We start from the raw sequence: 15,125 nt of genomic DNA, 5'->3' as shown, positions 1-15,125 counted from the left end.
TGATTGGATAGTAATAAAGTCAAATTCAGTAAACCGGAAACAGTTTGAGATGCAGACTAAGGAGGCATTTATACTTGGTAGCTAATGGCCCATAATTGTTGAGGGCACAAAAAAGAAAAGGCAACGATGTAATCATAGAGTTGAAGAACAGCCTGATTATAAACATGAACAAATACATATGCAAGTACATGAAGTGTTGGGGACCAATTGAGCCTGCTCGAGATTCTAGCTCCAAACATAATCAGATAAGGAAGGATGGAGAAGCAAGGAGGCTCAAACCCAGATCGAATAGTAACTAGAAGTTTAGACACAAAAATTGTCCTCAACGGACTTGTTCCAGTTGGAGAAGATCCAGAGAGACAACAAAAGAACTGTGTTCAATACAAAGGCTGCTATTTGAATTTATTTGATCAACAACTTTTAAAAAAAATAGCTCAAATTCTAATGTTCAAACTTTGATTAAAAAAAAAATAAACAAACTAAGACTGAGGGCTAAAGAATATTAAAATAAATTGTTTAGGAAATATGTCCCTTCCCGTCTCCTCAAGGTCCTTAATGACATATATTATGGGATTTTCAAAAAGTTCAATTATTTTTGAGTCACTTAAATTTCACCTGGACTTTCACAGCATTGAACTGCATTCTTTCACAGAATATTTTTAATCCTGAGGCCAAAGGCAATTAGAAAGTAGGCAGTTTTCATCACGGGAGAATAGGTAGGTTATTTTTAAGAGGCATTTAGTTGACTTGTTTTTGTTTTTGTTTTCAAATCTATTTAACCAGGTAATTCCATCTGTGTGCATTATCTGATATTAACTGCCTTTGTAAAGAGGAGGGCACCAGAACAAAATCAGATTTGGTATGTTTTTGCACAGTGACGCCTAAAAACCCACTTTCTTTGCTTGACAAAAACCAAATGACTTACAGCACGCATGTATCTCTTGCTTTTTCAACTTATCGAGACATCACCATGGGAACTGCAGCAGAGGCTATGCTTAGTCACCACTGGACTGCATGGGAAAACTGGGCCTCAGTCAAATCATTTGGAAATAATTTTAAATCTTAACATATTCACATAGTAGAAGAATCATTGTAAAATGCAGTAGAGCCTGGAGAAAGTTGTTGGCACTGCCACATTTTTAAATGGTAGTCTTAAGGGAGGAAAACGTAAGCAAGAATCTCAGCTTCAGGTTACACAGGGAAAGGCTTTCTGTATTTTATTATAAGATGCTATATATTTACATGAACAGAAAAAGAATAAATATAATCTGCTTTTATGTAAGTTAAACTTAATGTGGTCAATCTATTTAAATCTAAGGACCTTATTATTTCATGTATCCATGTAAACTCATTTCGATAATTAGTTTAAAGACTGCCAGGACCAAATCTTTAATAATATTCTCAATGGCTACATTCAAGCTTGGATTTCCATTTCCCTGAAGAGAAAATGTGTTATTTGGGATTTTTTTTTCTGTTAATTTTATACAGCACAGGATAAATTATAAACTAAGATAGTCAGGCCAGCCACTCTATTCACCCCTTACATAAACATTTCCTTTTCCATCCCTTACTATCAACCCAAGCCTGTTCCTTCATCACATTGTTAGCCTAATGTAAAAGTTGCTTTATAACCCGATTTGCTTTAATATCCCTAATGAAAGAATTTCGTGTAAGTTAATATACATGACATATATGTATACATGTATATGAGCATATTTAGGCTAAGATTTTTCATTGTTATTTTGTCTTTCTGAAATAAAAAATTATGATGAACTTTGTTGTTTCAAAGCCTGAGAAGAAAAGCTAGAATTCACTAGGCCTTTTATGGATCAGCCAGCTTGAATTAAACTACTACACAACAGATGGTTATAACACTCAGAAAGGGCAGCCTGACGCAGAGGATTTAGGCAGAGGCAGCCTAGTGGGGAAACAAAAGTCTGTGAAATGAAACTTTTCCTTGCCATTAGGTCATGTATCCAGTGTCTTTTCCAACACGCTGCTTAGGTGCATATCTTTGTCCTTTTTTTTTTTTTCCACTGAAAAATGCCTGCATATTTCATTTTCGAGACCAATTAATAACAAACTAGTATACTTTATAACTATTTTAGTTACCTATTAGGAATTAGAAAGCTAGTTCAAAATATTTCATGTGTTATATTGATATTTTATTATAACATTAGTCAATCTCAGGCTTAGCCTAGGTCACTGAAATATCTAAGCATTAGTTAGTTAGCATATTACAGAACCTACAGTAAATATAACCATAAAAACTTTTACTAATTATTTGTTTAGTTGAGCATTCTACAATTGTAATATTATATAATGGGACTAATATTTAAAAATAATTTAAAGATGTCTAAAAAATTTAAATATGTATAGCATGAATGCTACTTAAAATTAATTTTATAAGGTAAACCTAACTAAACATAGCTATTTCATGCTACATGTTACAAAGAGGCTTTATGGTACTTTAACCATTTCAAAGCAAAAGTAATCATCAAAAGGTACATAGTCTATTACTTCAAACAAAAAAGATATTATATTGATAACTTGACAGGATTGCTGATTTTTAGGGAGGAATTAAACTTAATCATTATCAATTTCCACACAAATACTCACCTGCAATGACTTAAATTTAAGTTACTGCTTTTTGCATTAAGAATGATATCAAGCTGGGCATGGTGGCACACACCTTTAATCCCAGAACCCAGGAGGCAGAGGCAAGTGGATCACTGCGAGTTCGAGGCCAGCCTGGTCTACAAAGCAAGTCTAGGACAGCCAAGGCTACACAGTGAAACCCTGTCTCAAAACCACCACCACCCCCCCAAAAAAGATATCAAAGACAAAATAAATAGGATTCAACAGTTTAACTCAGCTGCTGTTGGCTTAACATGGTTATACCAACAGTGAAGCTGAATTTAAAGGCTTCAGTTCAATTAATGTGCAATGGCAATCAGGAGCTGTTCTATGATTCTTGGTATAGCAGGGGGCAGTTAAGACGCCAATCTGGCATTCCCGACAAAAGAAAAGAAGCAAACACACGCCAAGCTCCCTACTGTGCTAACTATGATGCTGGTATTGTCTATTTGTATCACTGAACTGTTGGCGTTCCATGCACTTAGTACAGAATACAGAATCCATCCCGACTCCACTGGAAGCTCAATGAGTTATCTTTGCTGCCGCTTTTTAATCTGTATTCTTTAGAGATACCAAACACTTACGTTTAAAGCAGTAGGCATCAAATCTGCTATCAGGGAGAGGGAAGCATGTCTGGTTCTCAAAACGATACAGGGTTCTCACCCCAAGTAGACCACCTCCACACTGGGCCCTGGCCACAGTCACGGGGTGCCGCACGCTGGCATCCGACAGCCACCCGTAATCGCATTGGTCAAAGCCGTTCCTCCAAGCTGCTTGAAGCTCTCCAACGGTCGCCAGCCTGGCGTCTTGGTTTTCACACTCTGCTTCGGCCTCCTCAAAGGTGAACTTATGGGGAGCAGTGATGTGAAACACATCGCCTGAAATAAGAGGAGGAAGAAAAGGGGCTTAAGTGTAGTCTTCATCCTGTTCCTCTTTTGATAAATACCGCGAGAGGACGTGCGATACGCTCTACAGTAAGAAGGCAGCTTCTCATGTGAGAAAGCAAACAGCCACACGGTTTCTTTGATAAAACTATTATTATTATATAATAAAAATAACATACCATACAAGCTTCATTCTACATAAGTATCTGTATATGTGTGCATGTGGAGGGATATATGTGTGTATGCACATAGACACATATTCCTTCCAACAATTTGGTGAAGCATTCATTTGCTAATAAAGTGTGATTAAGCTATTGTAAAATTAAACAAACAAACAAAAAAGCTTTCCAAGTGATTATTCAACATCCTGTCCAGAGAGTTAGTTCTAAAATCAAACACAGTTCTCTGACCCCACCCCCCTCTTCCGACATATTACTGCCGTCCAGATTAAACTTATTGATTAAACAACTAGACAAGAAAAATCCCCAGGAATTCGATTTGGGAAAGGGTAGAAGCATTAGAAACAGAAAGAATGTCATTCTTCCGTGTGTCCCTGTCTCAGGGTCAACTGTAACAGTGCTGCAGGCTGCAGTTGCACAGCAGTGCAAGCTAGGCGGGCTGATACCAGCTCACACAGAGTAGCTCAGGGGACCAGGCCTCTACAGGGCAAAGAAAGCCCCGCCTTGCTCATTTTTTCCTGTTTGCTGTACCCAGAGAACGAGAAGAGCATGCGCTCTAACCTTCATTAAGTCACCACAAATGTCATCAGGGGCTCTAGCCAAAATCGATGGGCTGCTAGACCTGCTGATTAATCAATAAGCAACTTCTGAATGCTTGCTGTGCTCATCACTAGGTCCAATTAGCAGAGAACACTGTTCATTTTAGCTAACTATTACAATACAATTCGGGGGAAATGCAGTTTGTTAAATGTGAGCAACAAGTGTAACAACAATTTGCCAAAATAAATTTAACTCCAATTAAATGATGCTTCTAAGATATGGGCACAAATGGAAAAAAAATGAAAGAAAGAAAAAAAGAAAAAGAAAAGAAAAGGTCAGAGGAAACACGGAAAAACACCTAGATAAATATAACCTGACAGGCAGGAGTACAACTGAGATGGAGAGGAAGCTAAAATGCTATCAGGCCAGTATTGCAGAAGCCAGGGTCATGTTTCCATGCCGCAGAGGTGATCTCTAATGCTGTGATAGATCAGACAACAGGGACACAGAATTCTTCCAGTGTTGATCTACTGTAGACCCAAGCCAGATGGAACAAGCCAACTGCTTTAAATGAATGGTACCATTAGTCTAAGTGTGTGATAGTTTTATGAGAGAAAGAAAATTAGTCATAGGGAAAAAATGGCCAAAATACACATATCAGCTGTTCTTGATATAAATCCAAAATTTGTACTGAGGAAAATAAACCAAAACCCCATTAAGAGCTGCTGTACTAAAAGAAAGAAACTAATTTTTATCATGGGGTTAAGAATAGGCTTATATGTTAAATCACCTACGCTGGCAAACAGCAACAACAACAGGAACCTCACATCCCAAAACGCACATAACGAACAAAACCCTCCCCATAAAGTTTAAAAGCACCAAAGTCACTCTACCATGTTCACAGTGTGTATTCAGAAATATATGTTCAATACACGGCATTTCTAGCTCTTCTTTAGCAGAACAGTTTGTTTTGTTTTTCATGCTGTCAAGCAACACCTCAAATAAAAATTAGCTCTGTTGCCACCTAGAACAGTCACTGAGTTTCATCTATCGACATGGCACGAAGCAACTTGGAAAAGGCTTGAGGGAGAGGTCAGCGTAAGCAGCCTCTCTTAGCTCAGTGTCACAGGTGGCTGAGGCCTGAAATGGATGCTTGTTTAGGAAGGCGAGCACCCCACATCTGTCCCTCAAAGGTAGAACTCCTGGGTTTGTTATCCCTGCTGACACTGCTCCTGGCTCCTTAGCTTCCTGCTAAACACTCTGTTCTGAGGCAAAACTGCTATTGATCCTGACTCACAAGAGCCATCTGCTAACCAGAGTGAGGGGAAAAAAAAAAAAAAACCTCACTCATTAAAGAAAACTAGATTGTTAACTAGATTGATTGAGCTTATCTTGAGGTAAGAATAGAAAAAATAACATTATTCAAAAAGATAATATGTAGTCACTCACCTTCTGTGGCATGTTATTTTGGAATAAGAAAAAAGGGGAAATCATTTAATTTAACTACGCTCCAAAATTAATGACTTAAGCCTTCCTTTGCCATAATATCTTAGCATAAACATTACCTTTGCTCATATCACAACCATAACAAGATAACGAGTCCCACACCACATAACTATATTATTGTTCTTATTCACTTAGAATTAATGCTCAGTCCATAGCTAATCACACTGCCTCCACATGTGACAGTTTCCAAATACTGAAAGAGAACATCTGGTACTGAGCTCATTTCATGAAATATTCTGAAAAGGTTTTGCTCTAAAAACATGTATTTCAATGGAGTAGAGAACTCACAAATAATTTATAGTAAGCATATCTTAAAGTTCTGGTAGATTCCAGGAAGTCTGTTCGTAGGAAGTAAACAAGTGAATCCAAAGCAGGAGAGAGCACATCCAAGTATGGAGGCAGTTGCCTACCATGGTTATGTCAAGGACAGTGGGTACAGAAGGGGACCAGAGCAGGGTTCCTTGCTCTTGGCGCTAAGTCAGCAATTTAAACCAAACAAAGGAGCTCAGCAAACAAGGAAAGCGCGCCCGTGTTTGAATCTCAGCACCACCTTTGGAGTTTAGCAGGCAGGTGCAAAGTATTCCGCGGGCAAATTGCAGTTGTACTAGGATAGGCCAGCACTGCTATACCACTCCTCATGCACACATGCACCTGAGAAATCAAGGTAATTTTAGATTTAGCAAGCAGTTGCCTCCCAGGAGAAGAATGACTTCTTATAGTTGACAAGAAGTCCATTATAAATTTCTGGCAGATGCCTCATCAAAACAGCAACGTTTTTAAGATCTATACATACATACTGATATTAGCATACAATACATAATATAAAGGAGAACAGAGGATTTTATATACAAGACAATGTGCCTATTCAAAAAGAAAAAGTGTAAACAATATCATATGTCACATTATCACATGTTTTCAAGCTAATTGCTTCAAGATTTAGTTTACTATTTTGGTTACCTCTCCAGAGATGGTCTAAAACATGGCTTCTCAACTTGTGGGTCATGGCACCCTCATACGGTTGACCATCCTTTTCACAGGGACCTCATAGAAGATATCTGGTATATCTGATATTTGCATTACAATCCATAACAACCCCAAATTTACAGTTATGAAGTAGCAACAGAAATAATTTTATGGCGGAGGTCACCACAACATGAGCAACTCTTCCTCCTGATGGGGCAGCCTTGGCAGGCCACAAAGGAAGAGGGTGAAGGCAGTCCTGATGAGACTTGATAGGTTGAAGTCAGTTGATAGGGGAGGAGGGCTTCCCCTCTCTGAGGAGCAGGGGAGGGGGGAGGAAGGATGAGTGAGGGAGAGGGGGACTGGGATGTGATAAGGGAGGTGGCTACAATCAGGATAGAAAGTGAACAAAATTTTAAAAACAAGAAAAAAGAAAAAAGAAATAAATGACCATTGGAACACCCATCACCACCACCAATTAAAAAGGGGGGAGGGTCTCAGGATTAGGAAGGAGGAGAATCACTGGTCTGGTTTTAATCTCAGCACTCAGGAGGCAGAGGCAGCCAGATCTCTGTGAGTTCAGAACAGCCAGGGCTACACAGAGAAAAGAAAGAAGAAGTAGGAGGGAGAGAGGGAGGAACAAAAGAAAGACAGAGACAGACAGAGACAGACAGCGACAGAGAGGAGGCATTTTTATTTAGATTTTCATGTCTGGACACACTGCACAAACTAAAACTTTCTTAATCATGGAAATTAACATCATGAGAAATACTAAGGAAAATTACTTCAGTTTGACCAGCAGCTACCGCAAGTCTCCCTTGAAAAGAGATCAGGCCTGAACTTTTTCCATTCTTCTGAGTGCCTGACAGCAAAGATGCTTCTTGGCAAACTAAAAAGTGACACATGGTGAAACAGCAAGCAATGGTAAAACAAATTAAAGCATGAAAAAAATGATTCATGGTGCTCAAACACCGAAGCGACCTCTCAGGAGACACTTGGCAGAACTGTCAAAAAGCCAAAGTCAAGAGCGTAAGACTATGACAGGTGATGGCTGCTCTTGGTCCTCACAGCTGAGATCTCACTGTGCTTTCATGAACCAGAGAATTTGGAGGGCAGCATCAACGATGTTGTCTCTTTTATTTGCATGACATGGTCCTGTTCTATGGAAAATATGTGCTGTGAATAGCAGTTCAGTAAACTAGCAAAATCCATGCTTGCGTTTTAGGAGATTTATATGTATTTATGTGTGTGTAATGTATATGTGTATACATATACACATCATATACCATATATACATATGCATGTAAATACGTGTAAACACACACACACATTTGTCATTCCGGGTCACATGGTGGTAACAGCAATTCAAAATAATTAGCTTCGAAGTATTGATTTACATTTTTTCAAGGGATTTCTCTTTCACTCGTTCTCTGTCATACTTTAACTAAAATACACGTATACTCACATATACACAATGCTCAGTTTAAAAATGAATACTCATTGTCCTCCGAGTCACATATTAGTTAACTACACATTCTGGGATAGCCTTTCATATACACTGCTCTCTCACACCTTGAAGGGCCACTATTTATAAGTGCTGTAAATGTGTCAGTTCTACTAAGACTGGGCCTTATAACCTGAATAAAAGCCAGTAGTATACCAAGTAATGGGAAACAATTAAAGAGAGAAAGAAAGATAAACTTTAAAGAAAACAAACTATTTCTATCAAGCATTTCTTGGCTAACTATCATGTGTGTTCATGCCTACACCCATCCCTTGATATTGGCTCAAAACAAAACAGTACAAAAACTTGTAGCCATTCCCCCATGCTACAAGCTTTTGTATTGTTTTGTTTTGAGCCAATAGGGAAATAGAAGGATCCAGAGGGTCCTAGAAACCTACAAGTAGAACATTATGATAGGCAGATCTGGGCCGAGGGGTCCTGCTCAAACTTTGGCAGCAAATAAACTTTGAACCCCTACCCAGATCTAGCCAGTAGACAGGACATTCTCCACAGTTGAGTGGAGAGTGGGGTCTGACTTTCACATGAACTCTGGTGCCCCATATTTGACCACGTCCCCTGGATGGGGAGGCCTGGTGGCACTCAGAGGAAGGATAGCAGGCTACCAAGAAGAGACTTGATAGTCTATGAGCATATAAAGGGGGAGGAGGTCCCCCTCAGTCACAGTCATAGGGGAAGGGAGTAAGACAAAAGTGGAAGGGAGGGAGGAATGGGAGGATACAAGGGATGGGATAACATTTGAGATGTAATATGAATAAATTACTAAAATATATTTTAAAAACTTGTAGCCTTTCCTCAACTGAGTGCTTAAAGCATTTTCAGAAATAAAACTGGTAGCATATCATAGTTGGAAAAATAAACCAGAAAACAAAAGCAAAGTACATGAAACTAACTCCAAATAAAGCAAAAGATGCTGTCGATAAGTCCTAGTGTCAGAAGAAGCAACCAAGAGATTCTGGAAGCACTAAGGTTTTGATTACCAGTAATAGAGAATGTCGGAAGATGGGCTGTGGTGGTCGGGGGTGGGGAGCAAGGTGGGGGGAGTATTCTCCGTGACAAGCAGAGCATCACTGCAAAATGGGCATGCACAAGAGAGCCAGAGAGGCACCAAGTTCATGTAGGTGAGGTAAAAATCCTTAAAGGCGGGGCTGCATGGAAAACATGGGTCTCTACAGTTAGAGGTGATGGAACTCTGAGCCAGTCAGTCAGGTCTGGATCCCGGGATTGATTCATTTGCAAGGGAGCTAAGTGGGTCAACCATGAAGGGAGACGAACTGACCTCATCGGTCACATCTGCAGAAACAATAAAATGGCTTTGAAATGCCAATTATTTTCTGACAAGCACTTGCTTCCATAAGAAACCCCAAAAAATACTCCACTTTTATTTAAAGGGTATTGATTTTTTAAAATAATTTTTAATAATTTTTTTAGCTTGAGGTGGTTTTAGCTGAAATGCTTACATCATGCTTGTGACCTATCTCATCTGGGGATTATCTTCTTTTTTTGCCATCGTATGCAGCTAGGAACACAAACCTCCTAATCCACTGTTGACTTCAGCAGGGAAACACATTAACTCACAGAGCACCTTTGCAAAGATTTAAGCCCTCAGATAGCAAGACCAAGGCCATGCTCTGAGTGCCAATGACCCTGTGGAGAGGTAGAGACCAGGATGCTGCTGAATGCCATGATTTGGGCAGATGGTGGCTAGTCAGAGTAGAGTTATTTCAAACAAATCTGGAGGGATAATATGAAGCCATTTGTCTGCCACCACGTTATCTTGTAATTGCTCAATAACGCCCGAGCGTTACGTTAACCCCATTCAAAGTGATCCGGTCTTCACGACGCAGTTCCGGTTGCTCCTCATAGTCCTCAAAGTGCCAAGCCTCAAGCTGACTTCGACAGAGCGCTGCACTCTAGCCCCCTCAGATCGAGTCTATTTCGGGAAATCTCTAGGGATGAAACTTTGTAGTGTCCGAAGTCTTTTTTTTAATATTTGACAATCTTTGTTGTTAGAAAAATTTCACCTCCTATAGAGGTATAGAACCTAATACACGCAGGTATGGTGTCAACATGCTTTTCTTCTCTGAGTGCAGTGGGAAAAAGGGGCCCTCTCATTCTCATAAACCACACGACGACTAGTATTTATTAATCACTAACTTTGTGTCGTACAATGTATTAAAAGCCCCACATATTATTTCACTCCATCCCCTTGCCGTGCTTCAAAAGTAAATGCTCTCTTTCTTCTAAATCTCTTAAGAGAAGTATCTAGTTAAAGTTTCAAGATACAAAATTTACTCGAGACCTGACAAGCAGTAAATGGCAAGATGAAACACCATTGGTTCTTCTTTTTAAATAATATTTTATTAATTCTTTAAAAACGTTGATACAATCACTTTATCACATTCACTGCCCTCCCATGTCTGCCCCTATCCCTCCCCATTGGGTTCAGCTTGAGTCATCCAGTTACTCTTGGGAGTGGGGCCCACCCTGTGGTGTGGTAAGCCTCACTTTCCCTCTCAAAACAGGTACCAAATGCCAAGTGTGCCTTTTTGTGTCCACATTCCCTCCACATTGGCGTTTCTCTACAGGTACTTTATTTATTGATTGCATTTTTTAAGGGTCTCACTATGTTCCCCCTCACCTGGCCCAGAACTTAGAATATTGACCAGACTGGACATAAACTCTGCCTCCAAGTGCTGGAATTAATGACCTGCGCCACCATGGTCTGCTTGCCCTTTCTTTTCTTGAAGCTGAGAAAGTGAGCTGCCTCAGGGAAGACGTGAGGCCTGAGTTATGATTCTCAGACTTCCCAGCAACATAAACATAACATGTATTCCATAGAAACCATAATTAGAACTGTCAGTTTGACATATTCCGGAACCAACAATGTGTAGTTTTGTTTCTCACTGTATTGGCACCAGCATTAAGCCAGAGCTTCCGTTCAGCCATTTGCCCAGATAAGGGTAACAACTAGTCTTCTTCAAGTCACTGTTGCCAAGTGATAATGCCCTGTAGGCTGCATAGTAAATGCATGTTCAATGCCTAGTACGTGTATTGGTATGTAACTTCATCACAAATCCAAGTCATCTGGGATCTCAATCTTTCTCTAGTTTTTCTGAATCCTGCCATCATCTCAGCTACAGCTAAAGGGCATCTCAACATCTTCCAAATCAGATGATGGGAAAACAAAGGTACATATAGTAATGATTATTTCATGAATCTTGACTTCTGAGTTCCTATTGCGAACTCTACTTCCCGTTGATTTCTCTAATAATAGTATTCTGATTCCTAATGATATCTAGCAAAGCATCATAAGGCCTAGAAGATTTCAAAGAACACAAGCTAATATTGATATAGATGAATATGTGCCCTTTATAGTTTCTCATCTAGTTTTCAAAATAAAGCTAAATGTTATGTTCATATGCTAAACAATGTTATAAAGAAACTGAAGGAAAGCCAGAAAACTAATCGGATATAATGTATATAATGAGTAAATGTTAAGAATAGTGTCTGTATAATATGACATTCTAAATCAAGAAATAAAAATGTCTAATCTTCTATTAATGTAATATCTTTCATGATAAATAACTAAAGTTAAATAAAAATTAGTGTTGGGATATCCAATTTTAACTGCCTCCAGTATCTTTCATACACTTGGCTTCCCTGACCACAATGAAATATGAGATCTGTGAATGCAGCAATAGATATATTTTATGAGAATTCTGCCTCACTTTCAAATGCCCTTTATTAGTGCAGCAATTTTTTTTTAAAAAATCAGATGCAATTTTCTGATGTCAGCTTTCAATAAGAATCTTTGTCAATTCAATTCAGCTAAAAGCCAGAACCTTAGTAAGGGAATGAGAGAAACTCTGTAAGAATGATCTCGATCTTCCATTTAGATCACCAGCCATAAAATTCTCCTTAACCATCAATCCAATCCAGTTTCAAAGTTTGAGAAAAGATCAGCATGAGAATATTTTCCAGTTTCCTCAGGGAAACACAGGAGGAAATGCTTTCACAGCAATATCATTATAAGCCTGCTGGGTGTCCCCAGAATCATCAAACAAATACAAAACAGAAGCCTTGTTGCTCAGTTGACACAGATTTTAGTCAGTGATGGACATACTGTTTGTAGTGATTCTTTTTTCTTACTCTTCCAACTTTTATGTTTTACAACAGCATCGTTTAAAGCTTGCTGGTTTTGCCATGCTATATTCCACATGACAAGTTTGTAGTCCTCAAGGATGTAAAACATTTACCCCAAGTAATGTTATACAATGGAGGTGAATTACATTGGGATACAAGCAAGATTTATACAGAACATCTGTCTTGGAAATAAGTGTGACTACAGAGGTGGCAAGGGACTCCTATTAAGAATAGCAAACCCATGCCTGTAAGGCCCGTACCAGGAAGTTAAAGCAGAAGGACTGAGTTTCAAGCCAATCCATACTACACAGCCTGGTTTATAAATAAGTAAGTAAATAAATAAATAAAACCAATCTATGTTACACAACCTGGTTTAGAAAGAAAGAAAGAAAGAAAGAAAGAAAGAAAGAAAGAAAGAAAGAAAGCCAACCCATGTTACACAGGCTGGTTTAAAAATAAATATATAGATAGGTAGATAGATAGATGACTGATACATTCTTCTTCATGGTAAGATCCATACAGAAACCCAGAACTACTCTCTGACAATATTAGTCCCTGAACACTGAAGTGACATTGCAGATGATAAGGACCAACTCCCAACTGGTGCAGAGTGGCTAAGCCATCCTTGGCAGACTTCTACCACCCAGACTTTAAAAAAGTCTACAGCCCTAGAATGCAGTGTCCCTTAAGGGACACAGAAGACTGGACCAACAGAGGGAGTCCCTGAGTACCCAAGCCTGGCTTTCCATCAGAAAGTCTAGCTTAAGATTTGCGCCTAGTGGCACTCAGAGGAAGGATAACAGGCTATGAAGAAGAGGCTTGATACCCTATGATTATATAGAGGGGAAGGAGGTCCCACTCAGTCACAGACATAGGAGAGGGGCATAGGGTTAAAGTGGGAGGAAGGGAAGAACTGGGGGATACAAGGGATGGGATAACAATTGTGATGTAATCTGAATAAATTAATAAAAAAATAAGTAAATAAAAAGATTTGTGCCTACAAGAAACCATGTCTTTAAAAAAAAGGAAAAAAGGGGTTTGTGCTTGACTATTCACCGTCAATAAAGTTTGATAATGTTCTTTTCAGTAGATTAGATCTCAAAAATATCTTTCCTAAACTACCTCTGCCTCTAGTGTAGACTCAGCAGCATCCCAGATATATGCAGTACTTTCCTGAAAGATTTTATTCTAAGCTAAAACCATGAATCATGATACAGATTTTCATCTTACTGGGATGGCAATAGGAAATTTATTTACTAGAGACAAGCCTTCCAAGCCCACATCTCCAATTTCAAAAAGCTGTTATTAAAAACTAGTTTAAAGATATTTTAAGCAGGTAAAATAATAAGAAGAGAAAGGTTCTAATAATATGTGTATCAATAGTAGCTTTGCCTATTATATACGTCTTCCTTTGCCTATATACAAAAACATAGAAAACACATCTACTGTTATCAAATGATTATGACAAGAATGCTATGGTATCTTTTGAGGCACATTTAATCAGCACACAAGGAAAACATGGAACATTTATAATCTAGCTCTCACGTCTTGTAAACTATTCTTCAGTGAATACAATTGGAGATTCAAAGCCTAGCAAAGCTCATAATACAGTGGGAGGAGGTCCCCCTCAGTCACAGTCATAGGAGAGAGGAGTAAGGAGAAAATGGGAGGGAGAGAGGAATGGGAGTATACAAGGGATAGGATAACAACTGAGATGTAATATGAATAAATTAATAAAATGTATTTTTTAAAAGCCTAGCAAAGTAGCACACACCTGAACTCCAGTTACATGAGATGCTGAACAGCAGGACCTTTTGAGTCCAGGAATATGAAACTTGCCTGGCCAACACAGCCAGACTCAAAATAACAAATAAACAAATAAAACAAACAAATAAAAGCATTAAATCACATACTTTTCAGGCTGGAAGATTTATCTCATCCTGCCTCATTTTATACCTAATGCACTGTGTACGAAGTCAAAGTCATAAGAATAAGTCAATTTATTATTATATTTATGATTTACTCAGGCTTCTAAGATACCTGTCACAATAAATGAAAACCCACTTCAAAAGTCATAGAAACTTCCATGCCCTTGGAACACAATTGCAAGAACAGAGTTCTCTGAGAATTCTGAGTGCTGTGAAAAAAAAATGCCAAGAAAACAAGACAAGAGTCTTGTGACCTCGGTTTCTTTAAAACCATGAAATTGTTGTTGGAGTGTTTTCGTGCCCTTCTAGGGTGCACTGGACAGGATTGTTTCCTTCAGATTACTCACCACAACTGCCTATTGATATTTGTTTATAGGCCTCTGCGGACAAACATGTTTTTGCTGCATGAGGATTGTCTGCCATGTGCAGTTTGCCCTGTGGCTGTACACTTTACTCACGTGGCTCCTCTTAGCAATCAGAGTAGAACTTCTGGCACTTTGAATAATGTTGACTGTTGCATGAGACTTTAACGCACCTCAGTGATCAGCTCCATTATCCCAGCAACCCCCCACCACCACCATCTGCCTCTAGAGTGGTAAATGCCATCGCTTGTGCCTTCCATTGTAAATCTATCTGCAACTCTTTAGCTACTATCAAGCACTGAACTCCAATACTCTTTACTCGGGCAGAAAAATGACAGAGCTAAAATTAATCAGACTCTAACACGTTGAAGAGAAGAAAAGACTTTATCCGAAGCTGCCTTTCCATCCCTGGTGAATAGCAGACAATCTACAGCAGTGGGTGATTTGTCATTTTGATTGTG

At 38.9% G+C, this 15,125-nt stretch overlaps 1 protein-coding gene across 1 annotated transcript in view; it reads right to left on the bottom strand.

Annotated features, from left to right (window-relative positions):
• Positions 1-15,125, bottom strand: part of Vcan (versican) — a 93,737-nt gene that overhangs the window by 58,237 nt on the left and 20,375 nt on the right. The window contains exon 6 of the mRNA XM_051172618.1: positions 3,222-3,515. Within this exon, the coding sequence (XP_051028575.1) occupies positions 3,222-3,515 (294 nt within the window). The remainder of the gene's footprint in view (positions 1-3,221; positions 3,516-15,125) is intronic.

The sequence above is a fragment of the Acomys russatus genome, chromosome 30, assembly GCF_903995435.1.
Source record: "Acomys russatus chromosome 30, mAcoRus1.1, whole genome shotgun sequence".
Classification (NCBI taxonomy): domain Eukaryota; kingdom Metazoa; phylum Chordata; class Mammalia; order Rodentia; family Muridae; genus Acomys; species Acomys russatus.
The sequence above is the reverse complement of the archived record's forward strand: the minus strand, read 5'-3'. Positions and strand labels throughout refer to the sequence as shown.